This window comes from Stegodyphus dumicola, chromosome 10 (assembly GCF_044657685.1).
Source record: "Stegodyphus dumicola isolate Sdum_Otavi_A_Nest chromosome 10, ASM4465768v1".
NCBI lineage: Eukaryota > Metazoa > Arthropoda > Arachnida > Araneae > Eresidae > Stegodyphus > Stegodyphus dumicola.
Window position 1 is genome coordinate 137,406,154 of NC_140777.1, and position 15,366 is coordinate 137,421,519.

Below are 15,366 nucleotides of genomic sequence, written 5' to 3' on the forward strand. Positions count from 1 at the left end.
AACCCTTTCACCAATCCTAAACGACCATTCCTCCCCCCTCCTTTCCAACTCGAAAAACACGTATACATTTATTTAAATTTAGATTATTTTTATACGTTTTGTAAATTGAACAAGAAAGTATAGAAAACGTTAATAAATACCAAGAATTGAGTAAAAGTAGTTTTTTTATGATGTTTAACAAGTAAATAAAATGCTGAACGTTTTTACCTTGCGTTTTCTTTCCTGAAACTAGGAATTTCCCCCCTGTTTGAGAATATAATCTGAAAGAAAAAAGATTTCAAGAGCTAAATAGCTGGTAGAGCTCATTGTTATGAAAAGGATTCATAGGTGAAATAATTCTTTTTAACTCGTATTTTCTTTTCATTTGTATGAAGTTTAATTTCACAAGGTTGTTCTCCGAAATATCCTAATAATCTATTGGGAACATGGACTTTTCCAGAAAATATCACTGGACTTGCGCAATATATTTTTATGCAACATCTGGCAACATAAAGCGATTTGCTAAAGTTAGTTTTGGATTTCTGATGTCCTGTTACTGGTGGAGTTTATTCTTTTAAAGCAAAATCAAGTGTAAAAAAGTCAGTTGAATAATTATCTTTTGATCTCTTAATAAATGTTCTTTCTGTAGTATCTCTCCTGTATTGAGGAAATCGAGTTGAGTAAATTATGAAATATGTACTGATGTATTTATAATTATAGTGAATTGATTGGGTCTTGTACGTGGACATGTTATCTTTCTTATATCTTGTTCAAAAGTATGTGATTTCAGGAAAACAGCATCCGTGTGAACATCGTCCATGTGTCTTGAAGGATATGGATCTGAAATATATAGTTGGTCAAGCTGCAACAGTATGCACAATAGCCGTATTCTTAGCCGGCATGTAAGTGAGGAATATATTTGTTTTTAAATTTTGTCGTATGCTTATGCTATTAATGAAGAAAAGTATTATACGAAAGCTTATATATATAGGTGTAAGTTATTTTACTTTGCTTTCCTTGTTTAATTGCAGCAGTTTTTGAGTAGATAATAAAACTATCATTAATATTAGTTATGTTTAGAATAAAAAATATTTTAAGTATACTACAACTTGTTTAAGTTAAATACTTGTATATTCTTTTTATATAATCTTGTAATGGAATATGCATACTGACAATAATTTTTATGTGAAAAATACAAGTGCCATAAAATTATTTAATGTGATCTTCATAAAAATTATTGCAGTTTATCAAAGTTATAAGTGAAGTAATGTAATTTATTTTTATCTGTAATTTTATATAAACTCCTTTATATTTTGTCTTTGGTAAAAAAGTTCTAATGAACGTTCAGTTGTAATATTTATTTGAAACATAAAAGTTTTCAGTTTCTACTTTGGGAATGTTTTCCTTCTAGGAAAAAAAAAAAAAAAAAAAAAAAATTATTATTATTTTCTCCACAAATTTAAGTATAAGAACATTTTTTTAAATTTGTTTAATTTTTTTTCTTTTTAATTTTTATATTGCTTTTGATTCTGCAAATTATAATTTGAAGAGTGCTATTCTTAAATAGAAACTGTTTTATTCAAAATCAAATTATAGAAAAACAAAACCATTGAAGTAGAAATTTTATGTTTCATAGGCAATTTTCCATTGCAAAAATTTGATTGATACTGTTTTGATATCTTCTAAAATGGCAAAGTAATGATCAGCATTCATAATGAACTTGAAAATTTATGAATTGCATATTTAAAAAAGAACATCTTTTGGTATTTAATACAGACTAGGGCATGTTCAACCATTATTATACTTTCTTTTGTATCTTGAGTCTTATTTTTCATAGCTAAATAATTTCGGTTGATCTTTACAATATGGTAACTGGTAGTTTGGCGACATTTTGGAGGCGATAAAGGTTACTACCTGGGACTTTGGTAATAATGTGAGCAGTACTCAGTTCCGATTACGCATTATTTTGCGTGAGGGAAATGAGAGATCATGGGATATGTCATGTGATATTAATGGACGAATTACGGTTCTTTAATCGGGAAAAAATGTGGAAATTTTGTATTTAGCTTTATTCTGTGTTGTGTGAAAGAGTGTTGTTTAATTTTTGAATCCCATGGCCCTAACTAAAGTGAATTCGAAATGGGTATTTAGGCATTGTGATAAAGAGAAGTTTGCTTTTTATTTAGCGGAGGAAGTATAGAGGAAAAATTCGCAGAAAAAATCTTTCAATAATTTTATTGAATGAATTAGAAAAGTGTATCCGCCACGTAATCAAGATTCTGAAGAAGATTAGGTAAGTTAGTATTTTTAATTATTTGAGGATATTATTTTTATGCATTGTTCTAAATGTAAGGTGGAAAGGAATTTAGTATTATTGGGAAAATTGTTATTAGCAATGATTTAGTTTAAAGTAATTAGGATTGTAAGGTAATTTTTATTAATTTAATGTATGTGCTCATTTATATTTTAAGTAGTGTTTTTGAATTTAATTATATTTTAATGAAATGATAGTTATTTTGTGAATTTTATGTTTGTAGGAATTTGGTATACATTTTAGTTGAAGTAAACGTGCATGGAAATAATTTAAATATCTGACACTAAGTATTTGTAATGGTTGTGGTATGAATTCGTTGGTGACGTTTATAATATAATAGATGATTTAGAGGTTAAATTTTTCGGATATTTTATTTATTTTATATGTGGAAATGTTCATATTTGGAAAGGGTAAATACTTTTTCGCGATCAGGTAATTTCATATATGTTCTTTTTACCGGGTTTAAAGATTGAGAAAATTGTCATGTATTTTCGTGAAATTTTTCTAATTTATGAGAAAAAAGCAGTATACATGGATATAGTGAAGAGTGTGCGCAATGCCATTATTGTGCAATTCTGGGATGTTTTTTTAAGTAAAAATAAGTCAACGTGTACATGGTTTAGTGATATTTTAATTAAATGATAGTTATTTTGTGAATTTTATGTTTGTAGGAATTTGGTATACGTTTAAGTTGAAATAAACGTGCATGGAAATAATTTAAATATCTGACACTAAGTATTTGTAATGCTTGCAGTATGAATTCGTTGGTGACGTGTATAATGTAATAGATGATTTAGAGGTAAAAGTTTTTGGATATTTTATTTATTTTATATGTGGAAATGTTCATATTTGGAAAGGGTAAATACTTTTTCGCGATCAGGTAATTTCATATATGTTCTTTTTACCGGGTTTTTTTAAGTAAAAATAAGTGTACATGGTTTATGTGTATGTGTTATTTTGAAAAACGTGTAAGGAGTATGGTATTGTGCACTTTTTCCCAATTTTGCAGTGAATATTTGTCATGATTAAGCAGTTTTGTTTGATAAAATTTCTAGCATAAGTGTAATTCGGCTAGTAGATTGTAATAGAAAAGAAAAGAAACATGTCTTTACTTCGTGAAGACAAAATGGCGGCAGGGAAAAAATAATAGAGGGTTGCTGTAGGAGAGTTGGTTGCCAAATTTTCGCCAAAAAAAACGTTAAGTTACCATAATGTAAAGATCAACTATAATTTGTTAAAAAGCATACATCAAATCATACATTGCCTTAGTAGGATGTGCTTCATTATGCAGCCAATACATTGTTAAGAATGAGATTAATATTCATATTTGGATAATTATTGCTATGCCTTTCTAGGACATACTTCGTTGTTTAGAAAATACTAAGAATAAGACTAGATAAGGATATTAATTGCTGACATATTAGAATAATGATCATATTCGGATAATTATTCCTCTGAATTTGAATTGAAGAATTAAAGGCTACCAAAGTATGTATTTTGGTATAGATATATATGATTTTGGCTAATCTTTGGAATATGGTAACAGGTAGTTTGGCAACATTTTGGTAAGGCGATAAAGGTTACTAGCTAGGACTTTAGCAGTGTACATGGATGAAGTCAAGAGTGTGCGCAATGCCATTTTTGTGCAACTCTGGGATGTTTTTTTAAGTTAAAATATGTTGACATGTACATGGATACCGTGTATGTGCAATTCTTAAAAACGCGGCAAGCAGTTTGCGATTCTGCACTTTCTCCCAATTTTGCACCTAATCTTCGTCATGATTAAGCACTTTTGTTCCATAAAAGTTCTAGCATAAGCGTAATTCGGCTAGCAGATTGTTGCAAAAAAATGTTGAGGGAAAAAAATAAAAACATGTCTTTACTTCGTGAAAACAAAATGGTGTCGAAACAAAAAATAGCAGGTTGCTGTAGCAGGGTTGGTCGCCAAAAATTCGCCAAGTTACCATAATCTAAAGATTAACCATGATTTTTAATAGTTATCCTCTGATTCATAAATACTGATTTATCATATATGTTTTATATGTTAAATTAGTATTAATAAATTATCAAATATTTTTATGTCATAATAATTGAATCATCAGACATACTGATTTATCATGCATATTGAATTATCTTATATGCAGATTTATCCTATTTTCTATATCTGTATTGTAATTTACTGCAGTTCATTATCCATTTCATAATTTGTTTCCTAATAGGTAAGTCATTTAAAAATTCAAATCATGTTTTGAATTATTGGAAAATTGAAAGTTCTGATAATCTGTATGCATATGTAATTTAAGAAAATTTTCTGAAGTTAAAAGAAAAGATTGTGGATTTCTGAAGATTAATGTGTTTCTTATTGTACTTTATCTGCAGAGAAATATGCCGTAAAATTTGGAAGAAAAAATCAACTTCTGACATATCAGCTCTTCCTTTTTTATGTGGCTTAGTAAGGTATGTGTATGAAAGTGCAAAATTTGTCTCATTTTATTATTTATATTGTGGTAATACATTTTGTTCGAAGAAATGGAAATTTTAAATTTAATGCATTTATCATAGCTTAATGTATTTTTCCTGTTTTTCATGCAAAACAATTTATTTTTGTTAACCTTTAGTTAAGAGTGGAAAACATTTTCATTTGGTAAACAGAATATTAATGGTAACAGTAGTAACATTTGCATTTTAACTCTTGAAATATTTATAATCCGAATGTAGTATTTCTCATATTGAAAAATATTATTGAAGTATGAATCTGTTTTGAAAACATATTGTCATTTATCACTTGGCTCTAGTATTTTCTTCATTGTTTATAAAATAGTGCAGTAAAAATGTTTGGCAATTTTTTTTACGCTAATCCTGATTATGTCCAATGATACTCTCCAGAAAAATGGCATCCAAAACATAATGCAATAAAACATAATTAAAACAAAAACTGCATAATCTCAATAAACTTCATTTTAAATCAAACAAGGAAATAACATAAAAATGAAAATACATGTTATCTAATCTATGCAGTACAAAAAGGAAATATCGACTTGCCTTATTTACCTAAGCAACATCCTATGCATTATTTACCTGTGCGTCATCTAACGCAGAAATAAACCCTGAGAAATCAAAATCGCAACGATGATACATTACAACAGTTGTTAAAAAATTTTATCAACTTTGTACTATTAAAATTTTTTGATCGTTAAATAGATAAGTGAAAGTTTACTTACCTTCTAAATAGGGCTGCCCTGAACTGCCTTCTTTCCTTCTTGTCGGTATCCGTCTCTGTAATGAACTTCGATTCACTGCGAAACACAGCTATAAACTTTTTTAAGAAATTTTAATTCATATGAAAGATATCTACAAAATATTTACAAGTTATAATGATTACAAGCATAATTTATACGGAGACGGTCTATCGTTATACATCTGTTAGACGCGTCAGCCGTTCAACTGACTACTTTTAGTCTCTTTCGCCAGAGGGTGTCCGTGGAAGTAAAGTTCTAGTAAACAAACGCGACAACAGTCATGTCTTGGTAGGGTTTCAAAAACATAAAATATTGAGGTTGATATAAATGAAACAAAAACTTGGTGATAATCCAAGGGATATCCTGAAACATAAACTAACCAATACAGTCAAAAGTCGTTAATTCGGAATGATCTATAATCCGGACCTCAAAGCTAAAAACTTTCTGCGCATGCGCCGCGTTGACACATGCACATAGGCATATAGGCGTGCACGTAAGACCTCTTACGACTGCGCATTTGCGTGTGCGCAAGTGCAGAATACGTTTTCGCGTGCGCGTTTTATGTATAACGGACGGTATAAGCTAAAATTATCTAATTATCTATTTCAGTTAATGTTGATGATTGCGTTGTTCCTTAATTTTCGAATTGGATCCGGCTTATTATTTTTTGCAGACTGTAAGAGCAATACTATAAAAGTAAACTTGAACTTTCGATTATGTCAAATAGAGTTTCCGATTCTGGAGCTCCCAAAGGATCATATAAAACGAAAGTATGTTTCGATGTCCATCAAACAAAAAGTGGAATTGCTGCAAAAAATGGATAATGACATGAAGAATGTGACAGAGAGGTTAGTGAAAATGAAAAAATTTCAATTGACAAGTTAGTCGGTATTCTCAGCACAGCAATTAACGGGACTTGAACAGCGGAACTTTGTAACTGAACAAAAAATTATGTCTGTTTATAGAATTAAAGAGAAAGTATTATCACATAAAATGAAGCAACTTAAACAACTTACATAGAAAGAAATGTTTAATAAAGTAAACAAATAAATATTAAGCTTTTTTTTTTTTTTTGTAAATTTTGATACCCTTTAGATCATAATTGTTCTTTATTTTATAAATTACGGTTTCATATTTTTAATTTTAGAATTTCTGCATGCCATCTTGCTCGATTTAAACTGATGATCTATAATCCGGAATCGACGAAGTCCCAACGAGTCCGGATTAACGACTTTTGACTGTACTGCAATTTTTAGCTTAGACTAACCAATATTCCAATTTTAAGTTATTTTGTAATTAGGCACCCTTCTTTCATGCATATACAGTGAAAGTCGTTAATCCGGACTCGTCGGGACTTCGGCGATTCCGGATTATCGATTTTTCTGGATTATAGATCATCAGTTTAAATCTCGTAAGATGGCATGCAGAAATTCTAAAATTAAAAATATGAAACCGTAATTTACGAAATAAAGAACAATTATGATCTAAAGGGTATCAAAATTTACCAAAAAAAAAAATAAGCTTAATATTTATTTGTTTACTTTATTAAACATTTCTTTCAATGTAAGTTGTTTAAGTTTTTTTATGTGATAATACATTCTCTTTAATTCCATAAATAGACATAATTTCTTGTTCAGTCAAAGTTTCGCTGTTCAAGTCCTATAACTGCTGTGCCGAGAATACCGACTAATTTGTCAATCGAAATTTTTTCGTTTTCAATAACCTCTGTCACTTTCTTCGCTATCGGAAGTGAATTATAATGACGAGGCATTTGATTTAAATCATATCAAAGACGGAGTACATCGATAGGAAATACCACATTTAGTAAGCAATTATAAGCCAAATAAAATAAAAACATCTGCCCTTAAGATAAGGATAGTGTTGACAGATCAACTTCCAATTCATTGCGCTCCCTCCGCGCGTTAAAGATAAACAAAGTTTAGATAAACAAACGTTAAAGTTTAGATAAACAAAGGATATGGCTTCATTTATTTTTTGCAGCAATTCCACTTTTTGTTTAATGGACTCCGAAAGATACTTTCGCTTTGTATATCCTTTACATATTAGTAAATATATATCGGAAATTCTATTTGAAATAATCGAAAGTTCAAGCCTACTTTTATAAAATTGCTCTAAAAGTCTGCAAAAAATAATAAGCCGGATCCAATTCGAAGATTAAGGAACAACGCAATCTGCAACATTAACTGAAATAGATAATCAGAGAATTTTAGCTTAGCTTATCCCGTCCGTTACACATTAAACGCGCATTCGTAAACGTATTTTGCGCACGCCCACACACAAATTCGCAGCCGTAAAGGTCTTACGCGCATGCGTCAAAGCGACACATGTGCAGAAAGTTTGTAGCTTTGAGGTCCGGATTATAGATCATTCCGGATTATGGGTGTCCGAATTAACGACTTTTGACTGTAATTGCTGTGTCGAGAACACCAACTAATTTGTCAATCGAAATTTTTTCGTTTTCAATAACCTCTGTCACTTTTCTTCGCTATTGGAAGCGAATTATAATGACGAGGAACTTGTTTTAAATCATATCAAAGACGGAGCATATCGAGATGAAATACTACATTTGGTAAGGAATTATAAGCCAAATAAAATAAAAACATCTGCGCTGAAGATAAGGATAGTGCTGACAGATCAACTTCCAATTCATTACGCGCCCGCCGCGGCGTTCCCCCCGCCGAGCAGCGTGAAATTGATAAACAGATTTTGGATTTCAAAACATACTTTCGCTTTAGATCCTTTACATATTAACAAATATATATCGGAAATTCTATTTGATATAATCGAAAGTTTAAGCTTACTTTTATAAAATTGCTCTTACAGTCTGCAAAAAATAATAAGCCAGATTCAATTCGAAAATAAAGGAACAACGCAATCATCAACATTAACTGAAATAGATAATTAGATAATTTTAGCTTATACGTCCATTATACATAAAACGCGCACGCGAAAACGTATTCTGCACTTGCGCACACTCATATGCACAGTCGTAAAAGGTCTTACGCACACGCATAAACGCCTATGCACATGTGTCAACGCGGCGCATGCGCAGAAAGTTTTTAGTTTTGAGGTCCGGATTATAGATCATTCCGAATTATGGGTGTCCGAATTAACGACTTTTGACTGTATATAAATATACGTGTGTGTGTGATTATGTAGAAACATTGGTTGATCCATAATGAGCAGCAAAGCTGGCAGCCAAGACAGAATAAATATTTTTTTTTTTCCCTCCAATTGACATATGTGAGCACAAATAATAAGCATTTTATATTTTTGATAGCTTTGTGATAAGAACAGAAGCAGCAGTCTAGTTATGCCAACTTGCAGAAAGCTAGTGCATACTCCGGTATGGACTATGCACTAGCTTTCCTGTCACTTTTTTTTTTAAAAAAAAGGTTTTGGTTCTCAAAATATTGAGTTTAAATTTCAAATTACTTATGTCATCATTGTTATGTAAAACTGATATGACATGGATTAATCTAGAAATGGCGCTATCCAGAAAACGTTATTAAGCAATTGCTATTTGTAGAACAGAGAGGGGAAATACTCAAATTAAAATGAAAAATTAGAAGTTATTGCTAATTTAAGTAATAATTTTGATTTACTTATTTTTTCATGCATATATTAAAAAAGTAGAAATTTTAAAATTAAGATTATTAATTATTTAAGTTACACAGTGTGCTGCAAAATTAATTAAATAATCAACAGATAATAATTCCAACAGTCTGACTGATAGACCATAAATCAAAATTGAAACAAAAACCGTTCAATAAAATAATAGTATAATTTAACAAATAATTGAAAATTCTTTGTTCTTTTTCAAGTAGCAGCAAAAAATTCTGTACTACCTCTGGATTATTATAAAAAATTCTAACAAAAGAACAGATTTAATTTAAAACAAGTGTATCTTAATGTTTTTTTTTTTTTTTTTCTTTGTATGAAAAGAATGTTAGAGAATAAAGTAAAGATTAAAAAAAATTGGTACAATTCCGTTATAAGGGCTGTAAAAAAATTCCCAAACTACTGTTGATGCCAATGCTGCCAAAAATAATTATGGTAACCCTAACGCAAGAAAGGAAATATAATAATAAATAAATATCTAAGATTATTGTTTTAGTTTAGATGAAAGATTAATTTCATGTAAATACATTTTGTGTTATTATAATTTATAAACAAAAGGCTAAACATAACTAAATTAAATGAGATATGTAAATATTTTTACGTGTTCCAACTAGCAGAGAATATTTCAGTTTTTTTTGTGCAAGCTTCTGCACATAAACTCGGACAACTAATAATCGAAATGCTGTCAAGCTGTGCAAGTTTTATTATGCCATTTAGAACTGCCCCACAGCCTCTCTGCTGTTTGTCTATGACACTCACTTTCCAGGTCCACAAAATTGTAGTTGTGATTGACAGTAAAATGATCAAAACCGGCATTTTGCAGTTCATCCTACTTGTATGATTTCCAGCAGTCAGTATAAATAATGGTTCCTTCTGCGATATTTTCTTTTATGACGTTCAATAAAGTTTTCGCTGATCATTCTGGAACAGCGATTACTAGGAAACATTCATTTGATTCTCTGCATAATCCACCGAAAACACATTGTGGCGGAAGAATTCATTCAACGTTATTCTTTTTTCTACTGAAAAGGCTTTCGTCTACTTCAGTAATTTTGCCCCATCTGTATATATGTATGGTTTAATTTCCCTATCACTCTTAAACAGTGTAATTTTTTGACATCAATAGAAGTAAAAATTAAAAAAATACACTAAAAACTGTAGATTAATAAGCATTAAAACTCAAATGACAAAAGGCCTCATTCAAATTAAATTTTATTCAAAGTATGTGAAAGAAACATGTAGAAGCAATACTTTTTTTATATATACACTGTGCCAAAAAAAAGGGGGGGGACAGTTCTATGTCTCCCGTTCTACAAGGCCAGTTGATGAAAGTTACCTTGCATTTCTAAAAGTCTCGAAAGTGCGACTTAGGATATATATTAGATTTATGTATAGCATTGTTCTAACACAGGTATTTTGACACAAAATCAAACTTTTTCTGAGATAACATACCAGTTTTTTTCTACCTTTTGATTCTACGACTCAAATTATGTCCAAGTGTCAAGTTTCGTAAAAATCGCATAAAAAATCAGCTCTCAAAATATTATCTCCTCCTTGTTAATTGAATTTGGTAAATATTTATTAATCACTCTTTTCTTATTAAACTTATTTGATTCTTCCTTTCACATTTTGAAATTTAGATAAATTCCAAATAAAATTCACACATTGTTTACGATTTATTTTAAAATAATTTTTATATATTTTTCAAACAAAATTTTGAATTATAATCTATAAAACTTTTACCATCATCTTAAAGTAGATATATTTCTAAGCGTACCTGGAAAAAAAATTAGAGTTTTTATTCAAAATTTCCTAAGGCACGTTTTGAAGTTTGGCATATTCATTATAAGGGATAGTAATGCCAAATGTGGTTTACGCACTTTGTTAAAATAATTTGAAAGTTTGAATGATGACTTTTTCCTGCTTGTGTACAATAAAAAGAAAGAAAAATAATCAAGTGAATGTTTCTTGGCACAAACTGAAAAAAAATGTGGAAAGATAAATTATTTAATTTCTTCAAAAATTTCTTACCGAAAATTACAAAATTTAATATCTAGGCGCAGTTTAAGCCGTAGAATCGAAGGAGGGAAAAAAATTGGTATGTTATTTCAGAAAAAGGCCTATTTTGTGTCAAAATACCTATGTTAGAATAATGCTATATATAAATCTAATATATAATTGATAAAGCAGGGTTTGACTGTATTCTGTACATTTGTGAACATGAGACCATATTTATATCTTGTTTGTAATATGTCATAACAAAAGTAAAACAGATTTATGTATTTCAAAAATGTTGTATTGTAGTTAAATGGGATTTTTTTTTAATCTTATATGCTGTTATTTATAAAAATAGGTAATTTCATTCCTATTCAGTTATCAGTAATATGTGATATAAACAGTAGTCAATATTTATATATTATATTATGTTTTTATCTTTTGTAGTGTACTAATTGGCATCAAATTTGAATGCCATAAGAAAGATAATTTATTTTCTTAAGAAGGGTTTAACTTGATTAATTTTCCAATACAGGAACGCTATGAACTGGAAGTTGATCTGTCAGCACTATCGTTATCTTCAGGGCAGATGTTTTTATTTTATTCGGCTTATAATTCCTTACTAAATGTTGTATTTAATCTCGATGTACTCCGTCTTTGATATGATTTAAATCAAATTCCTCATCATTATAAATATCACGAATACAAATCAAATAGTTTTCTGGTTGCAATTTTCTAATTTCAGCTATGCGTAAGGTATGCACGTGCGCGTTGAAAGAAATGTTTAATAAAGTAAACAAATAAATATTAAGCTTCTTTTTTTGTAAATTTTGATACCCTTTAGATCATAATTGCTCATTATTTTATAAATTATGGTTTCATATTTGTAATTTTATAATTTCTGCATGCCATCTTACCAGATTTAAACTGATGATCTGTAATCCAGAAAAATCGATAATCCGGAATCACCGAAGTCCCGACGAGTTCGGATTAAAGACTTTTGACTGTATCAGTTTTGATTTCAAAATATGTATGTATGTGCACATACAGACAAGTATTTGTGCCATTAATTTGAATTTTGCCTTTTTAGTTGTTCATTATGGCTTAGGTATGGTTTGCTTGTGAATGATTCAGCTCTTATTGTTGTAAATACTACAGGAGGCATTCTTCAGATCTTGTACATCATGTGGTATGCTAGATTTACAGTTAGTAAAGTAAGTTATTAGCTATACAGTCTTTGAATCTCTCTTTTTTAATTCAAATTTTATTACAGTGTATTTCTTTGCCATGTATTTACAATTTTAATATTTTGTAGTAAAGGAGGATGTAATTGAAAAAAAGAAAAATGCTACTTGCATATTGTTCTGTCGATTGTTAAAATTGGCTAACATTGAACAATTAAAGTTGGTTTAATTGGGCGCATCATTTGTTCCTGAGAAATTCTGTGGAAGTGACACATCTTTAGTTAATAAACAACCAATATTTTATCTATTTCATTTTTGCCCTTCATAAAAAGGCTTTCGTCGATTTCTGCTATTTTGTTAAGTCCCAATTTTAGTGGGAGGTCTGTTTAGAATACTATGAGAGAATTTCCCTTGTCAGCCATATTCAGCTGAATTCATATTTAGAATTCCAGAATGTAGGAAATAATCCACTGCTTTATGTTATCTAGAAGGGCAGGTCCCAAATTTTAATAATTTTGTTTCCCAAAATGCAAGGGAAAATATACAGCAATAGCATGAAAAAATACAGCAATAGCAGCCATTGAACTAAACATGGCCTGTCGAGAGCCAGTCAGGATTACATCGGATGAAACGGCAGATGTTAAGAGTGTGTCGTTACATCACCCTTGTCCATAACTGACACTAAATTACACCACTTGGTGACAGTTTCACCATTAATAGAATGATACATAAGTACTAAAAGAAACAAATAAATGGCTTTGATTTTATGACAACAGGACCCTGGAAGTCAAATAGAAAGTAATGTAGGCTTGAAGTTCACATAGTGAGGCTTTTAATCAAGTGTGTGGTGCATTAGAAGATAGTTATTGACAATCATTTCATATACCAAATTTTGCATGAAGTTGACTATGTCAAAAGTTTTCTTTTAAGGTATTTCATAATTTGTAATTAATTCTTTGTAGGTAGTATTTCATAAGTGACTCCACTTTGCCATCTCAATGAAGAGCCTTGTTCTGATAAAATATGGAACACTCGTAGTTGTTCTTGGGAACCTTTTCCATAGTAGACTAGAAGAGAAACACGCTAATGTGACAATCAAAATCGTAAAAACAACCTTGTATTTAGCATAGGTATAACGAAACACTCAATCGATTTCGAGGGCAGCTAAAGGTCCCTCCTCATCAGGAGAAAGAAATACATAGAAAGAAGAAAATAAAGGAGGAGTCACAGAAACACGTGGTCCTTATCAGCACTGCACGTGGTTATAACTAGATTTTTAATCAGAGTTGCACTGGTCGCCTACTTTTACTGAGCCAGGCTATCTGATCGAGCATGAAAAATTAGCGAAGTTAAAATAGGGAGCGAGGGGCAAATGCACCTTACGCTCAAAATCTGAACTTCAAGTAATGGAAAGCAACCACTGAACGGATTTTTATACGCTCTGGTAGTACCAAACGCGAGGAGGTAACGCCATCTATCGGCAAAAATAACTGAATTAAGATAGTAGAATTTTAAAGGCATTAGGAAGGACTGGATTGGACTTCAAATCATTAACTAAACCTGCTAAATCTTTGTGAATGTGAAAAGCCTCAAGAAAATCCAATTTACCTATGGAAGAAGCCTTTTGGATAATTTTTGCAGATCCAAAATCAAAATTATGGTTAAAAGTCCAACTATGATACGCTATTGAAGACTTGTTAATTTCGCTTTTTCTGACATAAGATTCATGTTCCTTGATACGAAACTTCAACGCTCTTTTCGTTTGGCCAGTATATCTTAAACCACACTGACACGATATACTATAAATTCCCCAAGAATTCAAGACAGAAATGCAATCTTTTAGAATCGAAGGGTGAATTTTATTAATAGGGGAGGAACCGACTTGAAAATTGAATTTCTGGAGAATCCGTGCAATTTTATAGCTAACAGAAGGATAAAATGGAAGCATGACAATGTCATTGATATTATTTCTAACAGTGGAATGTCTTCTTTGATGGGAATCTGAAAATTTTTTAACGGCTTTATCAATAATCACGGGAGAAAATCCACGGTCAGTCGCAACTGCTCTCAAATAATTAAGTTCATTGGTAAGCAAAGATTCAGAGGAATAAACTTTAAGCGCGCGGAATACATAATAGTAAAAAGAAGCCATTTTTTGCTTAACAGGGGGGTATGACTTATCGTGGGGTGGTAAACAAACTGCAAAGGGTTTACGGTACACAGTGGTGCTAAAATCAGTTTCATTGCGAATTATAAGAATATCGAGGAAGGGGAGGGAATTGTTGGATTCAATTTCAAGAGTGAATTGGATGGCTGGATCAATTGAATTCATAATAGATAGAATCTCGGATAAATCCTCTTTATAACCGTGAAAAAGTGCGAAAGTGTCGTCAACATACCGAATCCAAAGACGAAAAGATAGTTTATCAAATAATTTAATCTCAAAATAGTGAATATAAATGTCAGCAAGTACCGGACTGAGAGGATTACCCATAGTATTTGCAGCATGTGTAACTCTTAGTAACTGAGGCTGAAGCTAGGGATGCATATGTAATGATTGGATTGATTATGGCCATAAAGATGTGATGGTGGGGTGTTACATCTGGTGAGCTAGCATTAATCAGTGGTTTGATCTTGATGATAATCCCATAGGTTTTTGCCTCTGATTTTGTCAATATGGTGCTTCCAATTGAAGGTTTTATTCACAACAACCAGGAGGAAGGTAAACTTATTGACTTGAGGTATGAATCTTTCAAAGATGGTAATTTTATTTGTGATTGTCTGTCTGATTTTCATAATTAGTAGTAGTTGAGATAATGGGCACCTAATGTATACACCATTCTTCAATGGAAAATATATTTCTTGAATTCGCATTTATTTTTTTGGTAGCTTAGGTTAAAATTTAATACTTTTAATTTTCATATGGATAAAAGAAGTATATTTTATTGCACAATACACTATTTTGTATTGTTTTATGTTGAATTTTTTTCCATTGGATACCAGTGCATCAGTT

General features: G+C 30.7%; 1 protein-coding gene across 3 annotated transcripts in view; it reads left to right on the forward strand.

Moving 5' to 3' along the window:
- The first annotated feature begins 426 nt into the window (after positions 1 to 426).
- LOC118190918 (sugar transporter SWEET1-like) overlaps positions 427 to 15,366 on the forward strand; it is a 36,179-nt gene continuing 21,239 nt past the window's right edge. The window contains exons 1-4 of one of the 3 annotated variants that reach the window (XM_035361714.2): positions 427 to 578; positions 770 to 881; positions 4,673 to 4,750; positions 12,260 to 12,383. In XM_035361714.2, coding sequence (XP_035217605.1) covers positions 814 to 881; positions 4,673 to 4,750; positions 12,260 to 12,383 — 270 coding nt within the window. In that variant the 5' untranslated portion in view covers positions 427 to 578; positions 770 to 813. Of the gene's footprint in view, positions 579 to 598; positions 882 to 4,672; positions 4,751 to 12,259; positions 12,384 to 15,366 lie in introns of those variants that run through there. The other 2 variants (XM_035361715.2, XM_035361713.2) reach the window with 2 other exon arrangements.